Raw genomic sequence first — 23,484 nt, forward strand, 5'->3', positions numbered from 1 at the left:
TAATATATATGTACATATATAACATACATATATGTGTACTAGAGGCCCAGTGCATGAATAGGGTCCCTAGGCCTGGTTATCAATCAGGGCCTTTCTTCCCTGGCTGCCAGCCACTAGCTGGAGCCTCTCTTCATTACGTGCTGCCCCCTGGTGGTCAGCGCATGTCATAGTGAGCAATAGAATTCCTACCCAACACCACGGTAACCCAACACTGACCCAGTTGAACTCCCACGGGGACACCTTGTACACACACACACACACACACACACACACACACACTAGAGGCCTGGTGTATGAAATTCATGCACTGGGGGGTGGGGTCCCTCAGCCCAGCTTGCACCCTCTCCAATAGGGGACCCCTTGGAGGATCGGGCCTAAACCAGCAATGGGACATCCCTCTCACGATCTGAAACTGCTGGCTCCTAACTGCTTCTACCTGCCAACCTGATCACCCTCTAACTGCTCTCCTGCTGACCTGATTAACACCTAACTGCTTTCCTACTGACACAATCGCCCCTAACTACCCTCCCCTGCCGAGCTGATCTCACCCCCCAACTGCCCTCCTCTGCCAGTCAATTTGGTTCTGATTGGTTGGTTTCTATGCCAGTCAGCATCTCTGGGCCTATCAACGAGGCCTGGTCAGAAAGGTGGAGCTGATTAGCAGCCCTGGTGGAGGCATAGAGAGAAATGGAGGTGTGGCTACTGGCGAGGCCCGGAGAAAAAGAGAGACAAGTGCTGATCAACAGCTACCACAGAAGCTACAGATCAGACCCTACTTCTCTCTTCAGGACTCTATCTGGGCCTGATTTGTAATCCCTTCAGCAGTCAGTGTTGGGTCACCAAGCCTGTTGCCATAGCAGTCAGTGCTGGGTCACCACGGTAACCCAACACTGACTGCAAGACTGACTTCCAGTTGGTCAAGCCCCCAGTCGTGATGGACCCAGAGTTTTTATATATTAGGATATATATACAGCTCCTTCCTAGAAAAAATACCAACGTCAATGCAGTAACATTTTCAACCTTGAAGACATTGCAATACTGACATCTACCATCATTCCAACATCCTATGGATTGGCCCAAGATTACAGAAATCCTCACTAACTCCAGTCTCAAACTACATAACGGACGTTTCACCGACCCAGAAGCCTGTGACAGGCGAGCTGGACACCCTGCCACGCTGAGCCAAGGAGGCCCAGGCACACAGGAGCCTCAGGGTTCCAAGGCAAACCTTACCCTGTTACCTCAGCTCCTGAAGGCTGCCGTGTGTAGCACGCATTTGTAGCTGTGATAGGGAATCTTTGATAAACTGAGAAAAGCAGGGGACACGCAGCGAGAGGATGCTGGCAGCATGGACGCCATGTTTGGAGTAACTGCGGCCCAGCGCTGCCCTTTGCAGGGACTTGTTATCCAGCTCTTCCCTGGAGTTCACAAGACTATACCTTCCTACCTAACGTGCTCTGAGCTGGGCTTCCAGCCCTGCAGACCGGGGAGCTCTGCCTCACTGTCAGAAGACACTTGCCATTCCCTCTGCAAGTCCCGCCTGTCCCCGACCAACAAAGGACAAAGGGAACTCTGCAATGACGGCTTTGTGTAGGAGTCTTCAAAGCTCTCTTTTATTTCCTTTTTGCATGTCGGGAGCAGAGGGGTGTGTCCATCAGACTCATTCCTTCTTGGTAGACTGTCATCACAGTTTTCCTCAAGGCCCCTGTTTCATTTTACTTATGTACATTTTTGTTTGTTTGTTTGTTTTAACTCCCAGTTTCCACACTCATTCCCATCCCTCAGTAGGCAACCCAAACTAATGTACTTGATATGTATTCTTTAATAGGTGAATACTCTTGTTAGCTTTACAATGTTGCCATGGATATGCACTATTTTTTAAATCCTCACCCGAGGATATGTTTTATTGACTTCAGAGAGAGAGGAAGGGAAAGAGAGAGAGAAACACTGATGTGAGAGAGAAATAGATTGGCTGCTTCCTGGACACACCCTCACTAGGGATCGAACCCACAACCTAGGTCTGTGCCCTGACAGGGAATTGAACCCTCAACCGTTGGGTGTACAAGACAATGCCCAACCAACTGAACCACTCAGCCAGGGGCTAATATGAACTTTTATATAAAATTTTTTAAAAATTATATAAATCCCATCACATACTTTTCTTCATGCTCAGCTCTGCGCTTTAAAGATCTATTCATGTTAGGGGGATCATAAGAGATGAATTTAGGGCACCAACAAGATGCCTTTAGTGACATAGTGGCATGACCCCCAGCTGTCGTTGAGTGGTGGTAATAGCCACTCACAGCTGTCACCCTCTCTGAAGAACTGCCAAACAGAAGGCAACTGGCCAGAGGCACAACCCTACCCCCTTCCCTAGACTGTGGCCACGGCCTGAGAGAACCAGGGGTGCCAGGGCCTAGCCTCAAGGCGGGAACAGCTCCGCACTGCAGCTTGTGCCCAGAGCTCCCCTGGGGCTCAGGCCGAAGTGAGTCTCCAGCTGAGACGCCCTCCTCACTTATCCTCTTACTTCCTTAGCCTTTTCTTCCCTCATTCACTTCCTCCTAAGTACACTTTTTCCCAAAATCACTTAAACAAGCATCCCCCTATAGGCTCTGCTTCTAGGGAGTCTGACCTATGGCGGTGACCATACATTATCATCGAAGCTGGATGGTTCTAAGAGGGCTAGGGGTTCTATTACTAACTGAGCCAGGATGAAGGGCAGAAACCAGGGCCATCCTGCCCAAACCAGGACATGCGCTAACCGACATGCACGTGGCTGGTTGCCGCCCGTGGCCGCCTAATGTCCCACAGGATACATCCAGCACCTTCTGTCTACCTGTTCCCCGGTGACACACACTTGGATTGCTCTAACTTGCTGCTACTAACAAACAACAACTACAAAACTACAGAGAAATCCTCAGACATGTCCCCTGGTAGACTTGTTTGAGTATTTCTCTAGGATTGTGGAGCTAAAGACACAATTCACATGAGCTATTTTGGCCTCCAAAAATGTTTCCCAAGTGAGAAGTCAGCCCTAATGCAAGGTGGTGGGGGGCTCAGTGTTTCTCCCTGTTTCTTCTGCCTTCATAAAGCCCCGGTGGCATTTAGCGGGAGCACCACCTGCTAGAAAGACCGGAGCTCCTGACGTCCCCTAAGGAGATGGCATTTGACTCAGCTCGGAGGGATGAGTCAGGGTTAACCAGGGTTGTGGGGTGAGAAGGGTTTCGTGGAGGAAACAATGGATTCATTCATTTATACAAATATTGATTGAGCACATATAGTTAAAGGCCTGTGATCTCAACAGAGAATAAGAACAGTAAACATTTATACTGCTGTCCAGCCCGTTCTCTCACAAGGATCAAAAACCCAGCAGCACCTGGCTCCTGAGAGGATATACAGAATACACCTCCTGTGAATTAAGGAAGTTCTCCGACACGAACACTTCTGAAGCTAAAAGTGCATGTGGATCGTCTGGGGCAGGGGTCTTCAAACTACGGCCCGCGGGCCACATGCGGCCCGCAGAGGAGTCTGATCCGGCCCGCCAGGTTTTTTGGGCAGTGAGCGCAGCCGAGGTGTTACAGTAGGAATTAGTAGTTCATATAGTCCGGCCCTCCAGCTCTCTGAGGGACCGTGATCTGGCCCCCACTTTAAAAAGTTTGAGGACCCCTGGTCTGGGGACTAGGTAGGTCGGGGGCGGGGCGGGGGGGGCGGTCCTGAGATTCTGCATAGGCTCCAGGTGACGCTGAGGCTGCTGATCTGGGGACCACACCTGGATTAAAAGGGGGCGCAGAACCGCAGTACCATTATCACCTCCAAACTATCCATATTCAACCTTCCCCACTTGTCTGAGCATTTTCTTCAGAAAAAATGGTCTCCTCGAGAATGACATATTACCCTTGGTTTTCACGTTTCTTTGGTCCCCTTTCATCTACAACAATCTCATGGATTGTTCTTTGTTTTTTGTTTTTCTTCCATGGCACCGACTTTTTTTAAAAAAAATGTATTTTTATTGGTTTCAGAGAGAGGAAGGAAGAGGGAGAGAGCGATAGAGGCATCAATAATGTGAGAGGTTCATTGATGGGCTGCCTCCTGCACAGCCCCTACTGGGGATTGAGCCCGAAACCCAGACATGTGCCCTGACCAGGAATGGGACTGTGACCTCCTGGTTCATGGGTCAGCCATTGAGCCACACCAGCCGGGTGGCACTGGCATTTCTTGAGTCCAGGCTGTCTTGCTGGTTTCCTCATGAATAGATGCAGTTTAAACGTGTTTGGCAAGATGGCACAGGTGGTGTCCCCCACACTGCATTGCATCTTGCCATTTTGTTCCATCCTCTCTGGTGATGCTAAGTTTGAGCCTTTGGTTAGAGGAGTGCCCTCCAGATCACTCCATGTCAAGGCAACGTCTTTCTTTTATAATTAATAAGTAATCCGTGGGGCAACACTTTTTTTTTTACTTTTTTTTAATTAAATTATTATCTGTGTACATATTTTAACATTACCCCCCCTCCAATACATACCCTCCCTCCCCAGAGTTTTGTGTCCATTGGTTGTTCTTATATGCATGTATACAAGTCCTTTGTTTGATCTATTATCTCCCCCAGATCTCCCTCCCCTCCCCGCTGTAATTTGACAGTCTGCTTGTTGCTTTACTGTCTCTATATCTATCTTTTGGTTCATCAGTTTATAATGTTCTTTATTATTCATAAATGAGTGAGGTCATGTGGTGTTTCTCTTTCATTGACTGGCTTATTTCACTCAGCATGATGTTCTCTAATTCCATCCAGGTTGCTGCAAATGATGAGAATTCCTTCTTTTTTATGGCAGCATAGTATTCCATTGTGTAGATGTACCATAGTTTTTGGATCCACTCATCTGCTGACGGGCACCTAGGCTGTTTCCAAATTCTAGCTATTGTAGATTGTGCTGCTATGAACATAGGAGTGCATATATTCTTTCTGATTGGTGTTTCTAGTTCCTTGGGATATATTCCTAGGAGTGGGATTACTGGGTCAAATGGGAGTTCCATTTTCAGTTTTTTGAGGAAACTCCACACTGTTCTCCACAGTGGTTGCACCAGTCTGCATTCCCACCAGCAGTGCACGAGGGTTCCTTTTTCTCCACAACCTCGCCATGTAGGGCAACACTTTAAAATGGTACAAATATATTGTTCCTTCACAGCCTTTCTCTCAATAGCTTTAGTATTCATTGATGATCCTTGCTTCTTATTTTCAGAACTCTTTAAGCATATAATACTGTGTCAAGTGTGTGTGTGTGTGTGTGTGTGTGTGTGTATGAGGAAAAATTTTTAAATTGTGCACTCATAGTGACTGAACCCTATATAATAAAAGGGTAATATGCAAATTGACCCTAAAGGTAGAATGACAGGGAATGGCCAGTCACTATGACACGCACTGACCACCAGAGGGCAGACACTCAATGCAGGAGCTGCCCCCTGTTGGTCATGCGCTCCCATAGTAGGATCTCTGCTCAGCCACAAGCCTGGGCTGATGGCTGTAAGTGCAGCAGCAGTGAGTGGCAGGAGCCCCTCCAGCCCCCTCGGCAGCACTAAGGATGTCCCCCCAAGGGCTGCCAGAGGGTTGTCTGACTGCCAGCCTAGGCCTTATCCCCTGGGGAGCGGGCCTAAGCCGGCAGGTGAACATCCCCTGAGGGGTCCCCGGATGGAGAGAGGATGCAGGCCAGGCTGAGGGACGCCACCACACCCCCACCCTGAGTGCATGAATTTTCAATGGCCTACCTGCTGAGTAGCTTCCTACCTAATAAAAGAGTAATATGCAAATTAACCATCACTCTTTTACACCCACCAGCCACGCCTACCAACCACACCCACCACCCAATCAGAGTGAGTATGCAAATTTACCCAACCAAGATGGCTGCCACCACAGAGAGCAGGAAGGAGACTTGGGTTTCCCCGACAATGGAAGAAGCCAAGCTTTCCGCACACCTTAGCTGGCCCAGGCCTCCACTCAAGGATACAAGTTTTAATTTAGAAGATAAATCACAAGAAAAATGGAGGCAGCCACGGAGCTGGAGAGAGCCAACGGCGACGGAGGAAGCCAACCTTTCCACCTGCTCTGGCCCACCTAGGCCTTCACTCCAAGCTAAAAAGTTTCAATTATAGAAGGTGAATAAACCCCAACAGAAATAGCTGCTGACAGAGCAAGCAGAAGGCTTGGCTTCGCTCCAGGCTACAAAGTTTCAATTGTAGAGGATAAATATATCCCAAATACCAGGGCCTCCACTTGGGTCGCCTGGGGGGGAGGGGGGGTATGGCTGGCCTGCAAACCACCACAGGCCCCTCACTCAGGCCACCCCATGCCCCAAGGGAACCCCCACCCTGATCCGGGACACCTTTCAAGGCAAATCAGCCAGCCCCCACCTATGCACCAGGCCTCTATCCTATCTAATAAAAGAGTAATATGCAGATTGACCATCACTTTAACACACATGATCAAGATAGCTGCCCCCATGTGGTCAAAGGTCCTGCCCCCATGTAGACACAAGATGGCCACCACAATATGGCCAGCAGGGGAGGGCAGTTAGGGGTGACCAGGACAGCAGAGGAGGGAAGTTAGGGGCAAACAGGCTGGCAGGGGGCAGTTAGACATCAATCAGGCTGGCAGGGCAGTGGTTGGGGAGTGATCAGTCTTGCAGGCAGAAGTGGTTAGGGGCAATCAGGAAGGCAGGTAGGAGAGCAGTTGGGATTGTAAGAGGGTGCAGTCAGACATTCCTCGAGAGGTCCCAGATTGGAGAGGGCGCAGGCTAGGCTGAGGGACCCTTCCCTCCCCCCTCCATGCATGAATTTCATGCACCGGGCCTCTCGTAAGATAATAATAAGTAAAAAGGAGGTGGGGGAAGGACTGCATTTGTTCTTTGGAACAAATATTTGGTGATTTACCTACCCCAGGCTCTAAGCAACCTCCGTTCTTGATGTCAACTCAGATCTCCTCTGGAAAAGCAGCCTTATCCAGGAGGCACCCACCCTCAAATTGTCCTATCCCTATCTCCGGAAAATATCAAGACAGGTAGACCCAAGCCGGAAATCCAACCCTTGGCAGGTGCTTTCTGAACCCAGGTCAGCCCGTCTGTTCCCTGGGCCACATTCACACTCTCCCACCCTGGAGAGTAAAGGGAGATAGATGGCCAGATCTGCCCGGGCCACACTCACCCCAGTGCCCGGCCCAGTGTGAAGCCGGGCTGTCTCTGATTTCCGATGGCACACTCTCTGGTGAGGAGGCTCAGAGCCCTGAGAGCCAGCTGCCTGAATTATTGATGCCTGCATTCGCCAGGCACACTGCCCTCTCCCATTCGCTGAGGTACGTCCAGCTTCCTGACATCATCTGCCCAGAACAAGGCTACTCAGGTCCAAACTTCTTCGCCTTCTGTGTGGCGAGAAGGTTGGAAAGAGCAAAGTCTTCGGGGTCTTACAGACCTGAGTTCAAATCTCTCCTCTCCCACTGCTGACCTGGACTAGCGAGTTTACCTCTGTGAGGCTTGGTGTAGCCATCTATGAAAGTGGACCAGTCATCCCTTACGAGCGTGATGGGGATCAAAGAAGACAGCCACAAAGTTCCCAGTTCGGTGCCTGGAAAACACTCGGCAAACAACCCTGCGATTCAAACGTTTACAGCCTGACTCCTTGCCTTTGTCTCCCCTCACCAGGAACCCTTGCTCCTGCCCCTCCTCACCACCTGCTAAGCCTGGACCCCGCTATGTGATTCTACACCATCCGTGCCCTCCATCAACCCATTGCCTCTCAGCTTTAAACCCACTCTTTTTTTGCCAACTCTGTGGTCCTGGCGCTGAGCCTTGTAAAGACTTCTCCTTTGGGTGCTCTCCCTCCCTCCCGGGAGCAGGCCTGCCCTCGCCTTTCCCTCTCCCCTTCCCCCCTTCTCCCAGGCACATCCCCTTTAGCTTCCTCTCTCCCAAGCTCCCAGGGTCCTTCCTTTACCTCCATCACTCATTTCCTAAGCCCGTTTTGAAAGGATTAACTTGAAACGCAGGCAGACAGGGCAGGGGCCCAGGGGGAAACAAAGGCAGGTAGGACACAGGCAAATATGGCTGTTTGAGCAGCCCAGTCACAGAAACCAGCCAAGCAGGAGTAACAAAATGTTTCTGGACTCAAAGCTGGAGGCAAGGGGAACCAAGGGAGGGCCTGCAACAATGAGGTGTACGAACTCATAGAAACAGAGAAAGTTCAGCTTAGGGACAGAGAGAGAACACAGACACAGGGAAAACTCAGCTTAGGGACAGAGAGAAAACACACAGACACAGGGAAAGTTCGGCTTAGGGACAGAGAGAGAACACACAGACACAGGGGAAGCTCGGCTTAGGGACAGAGAGAGAACACACAGACACAGGGAAAGCTCATCTTAGGAACAGAGAGAGAACACACAGACACAGGGGAAGCTCGGCTTAGGGACAGAGAGAGAACACACAGACACAGGGAAAGCTCATCTTAGGAACAGAGAGAGAACACACAGACACAGGGAAAGCTCTGCTTAGGGACAGAGAGAAAACACACAGACACAGGGAAAGTTCGGCTTAGGGACAGAGAGAGAACACAGAGACACAGGGAAAGCTCAGCTTAGGGACAGAGAGAGAACACAGACAGAGGGAAAGCTCAGCTTAGGGACAGAGAGAGAACACACAGACACAGGGAAAGCTCGGCTTAGGGACAGAGAGAACACACAGACACAGGGAAAGCTCTGCTTAGGGACAGAGAGAACACACAGACACAGGGAAAGTTCAGCTTAGGGACAGAGAGAGAACACACAGACACAGGGAAAGCTCGGCTTAGGGACAGAGAGAGAACACACAGACACAGGGGAGGCTCAGCTTAGGGACAGAGAGAACACACAGACAGGGAAAGTTCAGGTCTGTGGCTGGGCAAGAACCATGAGGGACTCAGTCAGGTGAGGTGATGACATGGATACAGAAACAGGCTTGGAGCAAATATCTACCCCTGGACTACCAGGCTTTAACGGACAGCCCATTACTGGGGAGTCTGAATGGGCTTGTAATAATTTCCCACACTTCTGCTTAAATCTTCTGGTCCACGGAGCTCATTCTTCGGTGTCTTGAGACACGACCCCGGGGAAAAAACCTCGGCTCACCGTTCCATTACCGGCTTCTTCCAGGAATTACTTCTACCTCTGTAGTTTACCAAATAAATGCTCTCTTACAGTAAAAAAAAAAAAAAAGGTGTCTCCTTTGCCAGCGGGCACCATAACCTTTCCAGCAGAGTGTCCGAGAGGCCCGGAAGGAGAAGGGATCTCCCCGTCCTGGTCCTAGGTGGCTCACTTCCCGGGGTCTGGAAAGCGTGCTTTCTTCCCCGCTGCCGGGCTCAAAGCTTCGCCAGCGCTAAGTGCCTGCAGGTCTCAGCTTTCTCCGGTTGGTCTGGCACACTTTCTCCGGCTCTTAACTAGGGCAGCAGTAACACAGCCAGGCGCCCCAGACAGCCTGGGCCGGCAACCAGCCCAGGCCCACACCCCCTCCTCCTCCCTGGACACACACCCCGGGAGCCCCACAGGGCTGTCCGTCTGCAGAGACAGCCACCTGATCTCCATCCTGTGGTACCAGATCCAGCCGGCATCACAGGTCCTGGAGGTAGGGCTAGGAGGTTTTAAGAGAAATAAAGACAAAGAGAAAGCGGGACTTCAGGAGGACTGCTAGTCCATGATGAGACTGCAGTAACTTTATTAGTTGCAAGCGTACATTTATGCGGCTTTTCTGGGCATTTCTCCAAGTGCCCCTTTCCCAGGACAAGGCCGCCGGTCAGCTCCTCAAGACATTCTTGAAAAAGATACATAGAGCAAGCGTCTGGTTATATATCATTAAGAACAGCCTAGCTGAGAACGTCCAGATAAGTCGTGCATCATGCGCACTTTCTAACAATGGGGCTATGGTCTGGCCTGTCCTTGGTTGACCCTGAAGGCTTAGGGGAGAGCAGGTAGGCGTCCCTACCCTGTGCTCAATCCCCTGTAGGAGAGCAGGTAGGCGTCCCTACCCTGTGCTCCATCCTTGCCCTTGGGCCCCACGGAACACGGCTTCCCACACTGTGGGACTGTCTGGAAGCACCCTGGCCCAGGCCACACACAGACGTGCAGCAGGCTCCAGAGAGGGAGGCCTCCCTAAATTACTTATCTCCATTAGCATGCTAAGTAACGTATAACTAAACACTAGCATCTTATAGACTTCCTGTTTCATTTATTTTGTTCATGTTATATGTTGTTTTCCCAACACCACCACCACCACCACCACCCATTCCACCAAACTAAAAATGCAAGCTTAAAGAGGGCAGGGACAGACATTTGCCTGTGTTATTGAAACCGGACAACCAATGGGCACGGGCTGCCTGTCACTACGTGAGCCGATTAAGCAGAGACAGGATACAATCATATATGAATCTTTATTCCCATACTGCCGGCATAAAGGGAGAGCAGCAGGTCATCCACAGAAATCTGCTCGGCAGCCTTCCATAAGCCAGCTGTTTATATTGGGTAGAAGGACAAAGATTACGTGGGGAAGTAGGGATTACACAGGGATTACACGTGTGGGGAAGTATGCAATTTGCCCCGGGGTGGGACTCCATTGTTCGGGCAACAAGGTCATTAATCCTTCCACGATATTAGGCAGTTCTTGAATGGGAAGGGACCACATTCCAAGTTGGTTCCCAGGTCCAAGGTTGACTGCAGGTCTAAAGTTGACTCCCAGGTCCCGGGGGCGTACAACTCCCAGTCCGGTTAGAAGGTCCTTTCTTCCATCAGAACAAGGCCATCACGGTTAACACAGCAAGATCAATAATTTCTTATAACTATAGCTAGTTCCCAATATTCTATTTTTCCCCCTAACATTATTCCTTCTCTGTGTCCTCAGAGCCTACAACAGTACCTGGCACATAATGAATGGGATAATCAGATATTTAAGGAGAGAAGGAACAATGGAATACTGGATGAATGCATGCGTGAGTAAATAAATTTCCAGTTATGAGGTTTAGGATCTTGAGGACAGTCTGTCGACTGAGGAAGTCCACTGAAGCTGAGAATAGGGTCTCTCTCAGGATGGATGCCCACCGCAGGGGTCTTAGTGATCCTTTCTTGACCTCGTCCTAGCAAGTTGCTTAGCAACCGGCCGCCGGGCCCCTCGTCCCCGCTAGAGGGCGCTCGGGCGCAGAGACGTGCACGCGTGCGCGGCCCCGGCGGCGCGGGAGGCACGTCACTTCCTGTTTCTTTAGGGGAACGTGGCTTTCCCCGCAGTGCCCATCTCCCTATGCAGAGGCCGGAACTGGAATCGGACCCGGAGCGCAGCTTCGTGATGGACTCAGCCCTCAGCGACCCGCACAACGCCAGCGCCGAGGCCGGCAGCGCGGCCAACGGCACCGCGCGGCCGCCCTCCACGCCCGAGGGCATCGCGCTGGCCTACGGCAGCCTCCTGCTCATGGCGCTGCTGCCCATCTTCTTCGGCGCCCTGCGCTCCGTGCGCTGCGCCCGCGGCAAGGTAGGGGCGGCGGCGAAGGGGTGCTCTCCACCCCCCCCGCGGGAGGCGGCTGGCAGGGGCCCGCCCCGCCCGCCGGGGAAGAGACCGACGCCTCCTTTCCCTGCGCCCGATCCCCCCCCCCTCCCCACCCCTGGCCCACCTCCCGCGATGGCCTTGGGCGCTGCAGCCTCCGGGCCCGACCCGCGATCCGGCGGCTGGCCCTTCCCCCGCATACGGCCTGGGTGCCAGCGCTGTCAGCAGACCCTCGCTCTGATTCCGGTACCAATTGTTCTGAGCCAACTAGACCCAGCCCAGCCCAGCCTCTGCTCGGGCTGTTCATCCCTCCTGAGGCAGTCACCCCATCCCGGCTCCGCTTCCACCCGCCCTGTCCCTGGTGGGGCGCTGGTCCTGAGGACTCGTGAGTGGGTACAGTCTCGTGTCATCCTTCTGTCAGGAGCCCTGCCACACCCCATCCCAGGGCATTGTCTGGCATCCAGGCCCAGCCCTGGACTCGGACACCTGTCCAACTGGAATCCGTAGCTAATAGTGTGCTCTCCCAGGAACTCCAAATCAGGCCCTTGTCCCTGTCTCAAAAAAAAAAAAAAAAATTATTATTATTATTATTATTATTATTATTTTAAAAACCTAGGAGTAGAGCCCCAGCTTACAGTTTTTCACATCACTTTCTGGAACCAGTTTCAGTCGGCCAGCCCCTCAGTACCTGGCAACTTGGTACCTCCCTGTTTAACCAGGTGTAGACACCTTATTTGACTGGGTTCCTCTCCCTGACAGCCAGCTAGCCTTGTCCTCCCTGAGCCTACCCTGTTTCCCTGAAAATAAGACAGTGTCTTATATTAATTTTTTCTCCCAAAGTTGCGCTAGGTCCTATTTTCAGGGGATGTCTTATTTTCGGGGAAACATGGTAGATCCTACCTCAAAGTAGCCTTTCTCCTTATGCACCCAAGACAGCCCCTCCACCAAATGGCCTACCTGCTGAGTAACTGCGCTGCTGCTGGCACCCCGAGTGAGACTGGCCAGACCACACCCCTGGCTTTCCTCAGCACCTGTGCCCTTGGATGCCAACCACCTCCTCTCCTCCTGCTCCCACCCTTCCCTGAAGTAAGCCCTCTCTAGCCCACCATGCCCATGGCTTCTCGTTTCCTGGCACCCAGTCCCCTCCACAGCCTCCCGCTCTGCAGCTCCCGCTGCTCCTCCCCGCCCAGACCTGAAGTGGAACCTGAGCGGAAGCTGCCTTACCCCCAGAGGGCAGGCCCGCAGAGCAACTGCCGCTTTTGAAACTGCTCATACCCGCCTTCTTGAAACCACCCAGCTTGGGCAGTGGCTGAGGCCTGCCACCTCACTTCCCCAAGATGCACGGACTCAGCTGCGGTTCTCTGTGGCCTGATGCCGAGGGGAAGAGGCAGGAAGGGTGGCCCCATTTACCTTTTTTTTTTAATTATTATTAAGTTATTATCTGTGTACATATTTTAACATTGCCCCCCTCCCCCATTTACCTTTAAGCAGAGTTCAGGTGGCCTTCAGCCCCCCTAACACTGCCTTCTGGCAGACACTTCGGTGCAGGGAGAAGTTCTGAAATAGGCCAGGACCGAGGAGGTGAGGGGCAGCATGTGTGTGCTCTGGGCAGTTTATCTGAGGGGCTCCCAAAACCGAGCAATTCTCGGCAGCTTCTCTGCATAGGGATCACTCCTCTCTTCAGAAAACACCCTCCAGGCAACAAAATCTCCCGAACTTCCACCAGTGTCTGGGGTGTGGGGGCGCCGCCGGGATGAGTGGTTCTGAGCCCTGTCACCCGGGGGTTCAGGGGTCTGGACAAGGGAGGAGTAACTCGCTCTGTGGCTGCACTACAGGTAGAGCGCAGGGTTTGAGGAGAAAGGCTGGGCACACCTGGGGCAGGGCAGGGCGGCTTTGTGCTGAGAAGACATTCTAGGAATGAGGAATCCAGGTAAGGGGGGCGCGAAGCACTTTGGAAGGTGGTATGGATAGCAGGGAGCTTAGAGGCACTGTCGCCTCAAATACCTCCCCCCAGCATCTCCTGCGGGACAGCAGGGGTTGGAAGACGGTGCGTGAAGTTGTAAAGGGCCTGATCCTGACTCGGTAGCCTCCCACCACTAGGATAGTCTAAAGTTTACGAGGCCTTCACCCTCTTTTATTCTCCCCGAAACCGAGTGTGGCGAGCAGGGCCAGGCTTATTACCCCATTGTACGGAGAAAGAAGCTGAGGATCAAAGAAATGGCTTCTCAAGCTCACTCTGCCAGATAGTGTCAGAACCGGATGCTGCTAGTCCTGGTCTGGGGCCCTCTCCTGATACCCAGGTGCCCTAAATATAGAATCCCATGGAGGTGCCCTACATGATGCACAGGTGGCATTTGGGCCTAGAGAAAGGACTGGCCGGAGGGCTTCCTTTTCCTGCCCTGAGTCATGCTTCCCCGTCAGTTGGCAGGGAGAGGGGAAAGTCAATATGGGGGATCAAGAGTTTTGATTTCCCATCAGGGTTAAACCCCAAAGCCAGTGAGAGAGGGCGTGTGAGGACAAAAGTCTCCCTGAGACCAGCTTGTCCGTAACAGGCATGGCAGATTAATGGCGTGAGGAGGAGGAGAAAGGGGGGCATCCCGAGGAAGCAGGCCTGGGTGCCCATCCCTGTCAGAGACCTGCGTTCCCAGAACAGAGCAGATCCCAGGCCCAGCAGTAGCTGCACAGCAGGTTCCTCCAAAGGCGCTGAGCCTGTAACTCCGAGGAGCCCCTCCGCCGCCGACTGCCCTGGGCTCCTGCTCTGTGCCAGGCCCTGGGCTGGGTACCAGTGCTGCCAGGACAGAGAAGGCCAAGCCCTGCCCGCACAGTGCGCACTCACCAAAGACAAGCACATGTGCGGCCAGCCAGCTAAACGGGATGCTGCTGTGCCTCTGGAGTTGACAGCAGTTGTCTCTGTGTGGAGGGTAAGGTTCAGCAGGAGGTACAGGAAGAGAGGGAGGCCCCGGACCACAGGGGAGACCGGAGCAGTGTGACATGGCCCAGTGCAGGGGCTTGGATGGGGACAAGAAGATACTTAGGGAGCCTAAAGGCTTTCTGAGGTACTGAATCCTGAAGACAGTGCAACAGTTAATCTTCACAAGTACTGCACAGTAGCTCTTGGTGGTGGGGAGTTGGGGGGGGCCGTTCAAACCATGCAGAAATGAAAGGAAAAGGCTTCTCAGTGCCACTCCTTGGAGGTAACCCAGTTGGCTGTTTGGTGTGTAACCTTCCAGAACTTTTTTGTGTTTATACAAACATATGTGTGTGCCCTTGTGTCTATTCATATGTAAATTTGTTTTTCTAAAAATTAAGATTTATAGGGCATATAACGCTCTGCAACTTGATTGTGTGTGTGTGTGTGTGTGTGTGTGTGTGTGTGTGTGTGTTTTCTTTAACAATGTCTTGGTCATTTTCCTATGTCTGTACGCCTGTGGCAGGGAGAGTGGGTAATAACGCCCATGGTACAGAATTCCAGAACAGAGGGGCGCTCAGCCAGTGGCCCGCATTCAGCTTGAACAGGATTTATTGGTTTTCCTTGATGGGCTCTGGAAGAGCTTTTGGGTTCATCTGGCCTTGTTTCCGGGCTGCTGCTGCTTTTCAAGCCCTTTGTTGCTCCTTCAGCTTTTAAACCTCCTGGTAAACCCAGCTGCGCAGGGCCTTCTCGGTCGCCCCCGGAGGACAGCGGGGACAGGTGCACTCGATCCCCAGCTCCGTGCGCATCTTCTCAAGACATCAGGGGGTCTCGGGGCGGTTTCTGGGCGTCTTTTTCCTCTGAGCAGTGCTCAGCAGCAGACAGCGCTTGTGGGCAGCGTCCTTCAATGTTTCTGCATTTGTTCTTCATAATTGCGGATCCCGACTGGCAGGCTACGCTTCGGGCCTCCCGGGAGCTGGTGTCCTCAGGGTTTGCCACAGCCTTGTTCATCAGTTGTTCTTGCTTGCCTTTTTGTGTGTGTGTGATTTTTGTTATTGTTACTTGATTTTTAGCTTCTTCCGGTTCACCTTTCCCAAAGACAAGAATTTTTTCTCGACATCAGCCTTCTTGAATTCGAGGACATTCTGGTAACCTGAGCAGCGTGGAAGGGGCTGGGCCGGACTAGTTTCTAGATGGCATATCCGCAGGCGACTGGCAGCCAAGACCTTGGGAAGGCGAGGGGAGGACCCCGGGTCAGATGGAAGCAAGCACACCCTCCACCCAGCAGCCAAGGGCTGGGGCCTGGGGCTGCATGGAACTAGCACTCAGCAGGGTGGCTTCTGCCCCCAGCGGGCAGCTGTGCTGTGGCCTTCTCAGTGCAGACCAGTTACATGGGCTGAGAAATGCAAATTCAGAATGAGAAACTCAGGTGGGCCCGGCAGAATGCTTTCACAAGCCCTGCTGGTGCATCCGGTGTGTGAGTGAGAGAACCCTGACTTGGAGTCCCCCGCGGTTCACTGAGGTTGTGTCAGTCCTTTGCTGTCACAAGCCAGGCTGGAATCAATCTCGTACAGTCATTTCACACTTGTCAGTGTATATGTAGGATAAATTCCTTGAAATGGATTTGCTGGGTCAAAGGCAAAGTGTTTTAACTTTACCTAATTATCCACCGGAGGGGTTAGACCACTTTAGACTCCTACCACCACTATCCTGGATTCCTGTGTAATGACTGCTGAGTGTCCTTTAGCTGGGAGGTTTGCACAGGTATGTGATACAATCAGGTCTAAGCTTCAGAAAGCGCTCCTGGCAGGGCAGAGGGAGAAAGGGAAAGAGGCTGGTGAGGTGGTTGGAGGCAAAGGATTGGGGTGAGGGGTTCGTTCAGGAAACTCTTGGGAAGAGAATTGTGGCAGGGTGGGTGAGTGGGCGGCGTAACGAGGAGGGAAGACCCTCGGCCTCCAGCTGGAGCGGCAGTCACAGAATGTCCATGAGTCCCAGAGCGTCTCTAGGGCCTGCTGGAAGCGGGCATCTGTCTCTCCTCACTGCTCTTGCTTCCGCCCTGATAGCTGAACATCCAGCATGTCACTGGAAACTAAAATTATGTCTGCTACGTGTGTCAGCGTCTAGTTATGTTTCACGTGTCAGGAGCTATCGCATTCGCATAGGAGTGTCTGGTCTAAAACAATCCAAATTGAATTAGGAGAGAATCCTAACAACATTTAGTGTTTTTGTAACTATGAGGTGTAACTGTTCTGTTGCCAGGATCTGTTCCTCAGAAAGGTCTCAGGCTCCCTGAGCATCTTGTCACAACTTCCCAGCAGAAATTTCTAGATAGAGAAGGGAGAGGGTACCTAGGGAGTAATAGCCAAGAGTTTGGGCTCTGGAACCAGATGGCCCCAGTGTGAATCCTGGCTCTGCTGCTTGCCAGCTCTGTGACCTCAAAGCAAGTCATTTCACCTCTCTGAGCCTCAGTTTCCTCATCTGTAAAATGGAGCTACTAAGCATACCTGCTTTGTAGGGTTTTTGAGAGGATGAAGTCGTGTAAAATGCCTAGAACAGTGCTTGGCCCCTAGAAAGCTCTCAGTAAATGTTATCCTTATTGCTGTGATTGTCAGTCGAATTTCAAGTCTCCCGTTCTGACTCAGCGTTACGGCATGGGTTATTTATAACAGTCACCCCTGGAGGAGACCTGATTCCTTTGGATGGTGGAGCATCTGTTCAACCTTGGTTCGTCATCAAATGACATGGAACCTCTTCCCGCCCAGGATCCTGGGCTGCAATGAAAGGAATGTGTGGCAATGAGCCCTAACCAGAGTCCCCTGGATGCTTTCACACCAGGGCGCTTGGCCTTCAAGGTCTTGCTTAAGTGGCATCTGCTCCAGCCGCTTCTGATACGCCCCCGCTTCCACGCAGAAGCAGTGTCCGTCTGCTTTCTCACGATCCCCTTGTATGTAATATAAAGTATTTAGACGGCTTGAATGACATGTTCAAGGCTCAGCACTGAATACTTCCAGTGCAAAATCCTAGTCTCCTGACGAGTCATACTCCAGCTGAGGAGGTGGAGGCTCTGAGACCGTAACTCCCAGGCTCCCGCAGCTGGGGAGGCCGAGCAGGAAGCAGACTGAGCTTTCTGACATCAGAGCTTCTCAACTATTTGGCACGTGTGCCATGTATCAGACCTGTGTACGTGTCTTATTTTGTCACGTGTCACCGTGTATGGTGATATTCTGCCATGTACCAGACACGCATACGTGTCTTATTTTGTCACGTGTCACCACGGATGGTGATATTCTGTTATTGCCAAGGTCTTGGCCAACTTGCCTGTGAAGTCTGAGGTCAGGAGCCAGTTTGGGGGTGGGGGTGTTGTTGTTTTTTTGAGTGCGTGCTCACACTCCTGCTACACAGGAAACAATTGGTGGAGGGATACAGAGCGGGTGAGGAACTTGGCCCAGTCCCCAAGCACACTCCTGCCAAAAACAGAAACCCAGGGCTGGGAGAGAAGAGGGAGGGAAGGTAACCCTGCCTCTCAGTGCCAGTGTCGCTCCCCCCCACCTCCTCCCAGCAAGGCTGCCAGAGGGTGACTCCCCCAGAGCTGCCCCCGGGGCTCCAGGGGAGGCTGCGCCTTGCAGCCCCGCGCCTGGGCTCTCAGCCATGCCTGTGTGGGTGGGATGAGGGGGCCTCCCTGATGATCGCAGCCCCTCGTGTTCACAGCACTGTGCAGTCTGCCAGGCTCTCACATCCCGCATCTCATCTGGTCCAAGCCCCTCGCCCCTTTCAGAAGCGAGTGACGGATGTGGAAGCGATTTGTCTGTCGCCCGCAGGCCGTTAGGAGAGCAGTGACTGCCTTGGCTGTGCTTCATCTGCCTGGTCGTGCACATGTATGAGTTAGAATGTGAGGGAAATTCCCAGAAGTGGAACTGCTCGGTCAAAGGGTATGTGCTTTCGGCAGCTATTGGCCAATGTGCTCTCTACGGGAAGACCTGTCAGTAGTGTGGGTCAGCCGTTTTCCCCACGGCCTCACCAACTCAGTGTACTATCGAACGTGGATTTCGCCATACTGATGATAAAAGATGGAATCTCAGTGTACTGTAATTTGAGCTTCTCTTATTAAGAGTGAAGATGGCCCTCGCCAGTTTGGCTCTGTGGACTGAAGGGTCCCAGGTTAGATTCCGGTCAGGGGCACATACCTAAGTTGCAGGCTCCTCCCCAGCCCTGGCCCTGGTCAGGGCTCATGCAGGAGGCAACCAATCAATGTGTTTCTCTCACATCGATGTTTCTCTCTCTCTTTCCCACTCTCTTCCACTCTCTCTTTGAAAATCAATGGGAAAATATCCTCAGGTGAGGATTTAAAAAAAAAAAAAAAAAAAAAAAAAGTAAAGATGAACATTTTTCCTGTGATTAAGAACCATTTGTAGTTCCTGATCTGTGGGTCTTCTCTTTGTGTCTTGACCATGTGCAGGTTACAATTTGACAAACCTGCCCAGTGGCCCTCCCCCAGAGGACCAGTTTGTACACAAATGAGTGACATGTAAGCATCCCCGTTCACCATGCCTCCATCTCCTAGTGACCATTTCCTGGGCTTCCCGCTCTGCGCCCCGATCTCCTTCACCCTCTGAGACCTTCCACCGTGATGTGTGAGGGCCTCCCTGGGCCAGATACCTCTCCGGCAGCTTCCCCTTAGTTTGTTCTGCCCTGTTGGCTTTTCAGAGGCAGCTGTGAGCCAAAATATTAACGAGGCTGCAGCTGAACATGATCCCTCCTCTTAGGGATGCTGGTGCCTTAGTCACAGGATGGGCGTGATGGTGGAATCTCAGGCACCCTGACGAGCGTGGCTCTCGTGGAGAGAACTTCTCTTTGGCATGAGCAGAAGTCTCATCTGGTGTTGCTAGGACCTTCAGTGGCTAGGATATAAAATAGAATTAGGCGTAAAGTGCAGTGAGATTGCCATTGCGAAGCAGGCTTACCCCAGTGGGGGGATCTGGAGAAGCTTCATGGCTGGGTCCTGGAAGACTGAGGGTTTTTCCTAGCAGAGGGCAGGGAGAGCATCGTGATTCTGAACACTCCTCACTTTGTGTTTTTAATATCCTACGATTGATGAGTTTTCATTGGAGAGTCTTTTGGTATGAATTCTACAGAGCTGTTTAATTCCTGTGTTGCACTATTACTCCATTTCCAGTTTTTCCATGTTTATAATACTGAAATTATTTTTATTGCATTCACTTGTTTTTCATGTAAACATTTATCTTCTGTCAGCTCTTTACCCAGATCACATTCTTGCCAACTACAGCATCTGCCATTGTAAATTTAGTTGTGGCTTTCACTCTTACCAGATTCGGTTTTCCCAAATTTCTTTTTTTTTCTTTTTTAATATATTTTATTTTATTGACTTTTCACAGAGAGGAAGGGAGAGGGACAGAGAGCCAAAAACATCGATGAGAGAGAATCATCGACCAGCCGCCTTCTGCCCGCAACCAAGGTACATGTCCTTGACCAAAATCGAACCTAGGACCTTTCAGTCCGCAGGCCGACACTCCATCCACTGAGCCAAACCGGTTTCGGCGGTTTTCCCAAATTTCTTAAGTTTTAAGTGTTGTCAAGATTGGCTTCTCACCCTGTCTGGTTTGGCTCAGTCATAGAGCGTCAGCTCGCGGACTGAAGGGTCCTGGGTTCCATTCTGTCAAGAGCACGTACCTCGGTTGCAGGCTCCTTCCCTACTCAGAGCTCAAGCAGGAAGCAGCCAACCTATGTTTCTCTCACATTGATGTTTCTCTCTGGCTCTCCCCCTCCCTTCCATTCGTTCTCTCTAAAAATAATCAATGGGAAAATATCCCCAGTGAGGATCACCACACACACACACAAAAGATGCTTCTCACTGTTGGTGCCTTCCCATGTGTGGGTCCAGCCATTGTCCGTTTTGTTGGTTGTTGGTTTATTTCCACTCTACCTGCTGGATAAGAGATGAGTCATATTTACCTCTTAGCTAATCCGTAAGAAAATTGGAAATCGTTCTCATGAGTTCTAGAACAGGTCTGTTGTCACCAGTTTCCAAGGTTTTTGGTTTTTGTTGTTTTTCAGTTCCTATTGGCTGCCTCTGCCACAGATCTTCTCCCCAGATAAGCTACATGTTGCACGGGTCCTCCCTGGGCTTTCCCTGTCAGGGTTTAGATTTCCTCACTGGCAGATAGCGGCATCAGAGCATCTTCCCCCGAGTGGCTGGGCAGCACCCCTGGCCGAGGGAGCAGCCTTAACAAAGCCTGGAGCTAAGAAGACACGGGCTCCTGCCGCACCTGATTGAACAGGGGGGAGGGGGGGGGAGGTCAATGAGCTCCTGGGGCATCAGCTCCTGCCAGTGCCCAGCACTGGAGGCAGGACCAGCCCTGCTCAGGGGCCCTCTGCTCTCTCCTCCAGAACGCCTCGGACATGCCCGAGACCATCACCAGCCGGGACGCCGCGCGCTTCCCCATCGTCGCCAGCTGCACGCTCCTGGGGCTCTACCTCTTCTTCAAAGTAAGTCTTTGCCACCTGCTGTGTCGTGTGGTTTCAGTCCCTTTACGTCCTTTTGTTTGGTTTTTTCCATCCCAGGAGACATGCATGTCCATTTATAGGAAATGAAGAGCCGGAAAAAATCCTTACATTCACCCCTAGACCCACTCCCAGAGACAGCCACCGTGTGTGGGACTGTTCCCACCAATCTTCACTTCTTTTCTGCGTGAAGCTTTCTGGGGTTTTTTGCATGACACCCGTTTGGTTTCACGGTGCTATTTATGTTGGGATGGGGTATAGCTTGTGTCTCAGACATACCTCTACCTCTACTAATTGCTTTTTTTTTCTTTTTTTTTTAATTTATCAAGGTTTATTTTCCTAATAAAAGTTACACAGGCTCAGTGTTGAAAACCTGGAAAACACAGAAAAGTAAAAAGGGAAAGACATCAGTCATCCAAAACCCCTCCTCCAGAGACAGTCCCAGAGTCCCTTTTGAGGTGTGTCCTTCCACTGTTTCTCCCGTGCATGGCTTTGCCGGAACTGTGCCCATGGGGTGTATTCAGTTTCGTAGCTGCTTTTTTCACTTCCCGTTAATAACATCGTAAGCATTTCCTCGTGTTACTGCAAACTCTCCTTAAACTATATTTAATATAACTCATTTTCTAATTATAAAAGTAATATCAATAGAAAACTTAAAGAAAAGGAAGGGAAAATATCAAGAGAAATACACAAATGTAATCCCTTTTGACATTTTAGCCTGTCTCCTTTCAGGCTTTTGATAAGCATATTTTTTAATAGTACATCACAAGCACTTTTTGCCTGATCAGTGAGAATTCCTCAAGGACAACCTTTAACTTACAATTTCAAAGTACCATGTCTACGGTTAAAAACCTTTTTCAATCTAAGAGAAGGTGTAAATGAGCCATAATCCTCTCCTCAATATAGTTTCTTATGAACTTTCACATAAAAGATTGTATAGCTCTATATTTATGTTAAAATTTAAAAACAAATATGTTTCAAACATTATACAATTTTTATCATGGAGATATTTTTGTGTCAAGACAATTAAATCTGCATCGTTCTTTGTAACAGCTGCTTGTGGTTGTGTTTTGTGGTGTGTCCTGAGGGGCGCTGAGTGCTGGGCATCCCTGCAGTGCCGCCAGGAACACCTTCACGCACTTATCCTGGCACGTGCGTGTATTGACAAGGGTGTCTGCAGTAGGATTACCAGCTCAAATAGCGTCTCTGTTTGTAATTTGGACAGATAGTGCCACATCCACCCAAAGAGGTGGTACCATTTTTACATTCCCTCCAACAGCCCCAAGCATGCTGGCTTTCCTGTACCCTCACCTGCTTTGGGCCACAGCCAGAGTCTTAGACTTTACCAGTAAAAATGGAATTGCTGTAGCCTGTTTCCTGGTCCATTGCTCCCACATTGTTGGGTCAGAACTACTCTTTTTAAGGGTTTTAGAATATCCCCCCCCCCCCAAGCCTGCCCACCATGGTTGACTTGTATCATCCCCCTCACTTTAAACAGAAAAAATCATTTGGATTTTTACTCTTACCAATAAATAAGAGTGAATTGAGTAACAATAGGTATTTATCCATTTTTGTATTTGTTTTTTATGTTGTTGTTTGTTGTTTTTTTGTTTTGTTTTGTTTTTTCCCTGTACCTCAGGTGAAGCATTTATCAAATGCTTTGGGTCATAGCACAATAGCGTCAATTCATGCCAGGTCCCCCTCTTTGCCCCCTCGCCCCAGTTTCCCATGTACCCCTGGTGCCCACCACCATTTCCCACCTCCATTTCTCTTTCTGCCAGAGGTACTGCTCTAATGGTTTGATTTGTGTCCTTAGATGTGTGTCTCCTCCTAAAAAACATGGTGTTGGTGCCTCCGTGTGTATTGATGAGGGTCTGGTTCCATAGAGTTGTGCAATACATCTGCCTGTTTCCTTTCGCTTTCCCCTGTCCCTTTGAGATCTCTCTGGGGCTCTGTGCACGTTTAGCCCGTTGCCGCTGACCTTGCTTTTAGCAGATACCTCTCAGGTCTCTGATGTGCTAAGTGCCAGGAACACACCGCCAGGGCCTGCCTAAGACCTAACGTTTTTAGTCCTTAGGGTTCCTTCCTTAGGCAGGTTCCCAGGAAGGGGTTCTGGCAGCAGAGGTGTGCGCATTTTTATTTCAGGCACTGGATTCGATTGCTCGTTGGTCAGCCTGTCCTCCCCTGGCAGGCAAGCCCCGGCCGGCCTGTGCCAGAGGACTCAGTCCACCTCTCCCCCGCGTCTCAACGTCCACGTCGACATTTCTGAAAGGCGGCTGCCTGGACACGCAGCCACCAGCCTCCTCCCGAGCTCCGGGCTGACAGCTGGCTGGTTGGTCTGTTTAACAGTGGCTGTCTCTCTGCCCCTTTGCTCCTCTCCTGATTGTGGCACTGGAGTTTATAGCATTTCTCAAATCATAAATTTTTTTTTTAAATATATTTTATTGATTTTTTACAGAGAGGAAGAGAGAGGGATAGAGAGTTAGAAACATCGATGAGCGAGAATCATCGATCAGCTGCCTCTTG

At 51.0% G+C, this 23,484-nt stretch overlaps 1 protein-coding gene across 6 annotated transcripts in view; it reads left to right on the forward strand.

Annotated features, from left to right (window-relative positions):
- The first annotated feature begins 11,229 nt into the window (after positions 1–11,229).
- Positions 11,230–23,484, forward strand: part of HM13 (histocompatibility minor 13) — a 36,779-nt gene continuing 24,524 nt past the window's right edge. For 3 of the 6 annotated variants that reach the window (XR_014795335.1, XM_084887922.1, XM_084887921.1), the window contains exons 1-2: positions 11,231–11,519; positions 20,845–20,943. Coding sequence is in view for 4 of the 6 variants with exons in the window: in XM_084887922.1 (XP_084744048.1) it covers positions 11,292–11,519; positions 20,845–20,943 (327 nt within the window). In the remaining 2 variants the exon portion in view is untranslated. Of the gene's footprint in view, positions 11,520–20,844; positions 20,944–23,484 lie in introns of all 6 variants that reach the window. The other 3 variants (XR_014795334.1, XM_084887920.1, XM_084887923.1) reach the window with 2 other exon arrangements.

This window comes from Pipistrellus hanaki, assembly GCF_964339955.1.
Source record: "Pipistrellus hanaki genome assembly, chromosome: 6".
In the NCBI taxonomy this organism is placed as follows: Eukaryota; Metazoa; Chordata; class Mammalia; order Chiroptera; family Vespertilionidae; genus Pipistrellus; species Pipistrellus hanaki.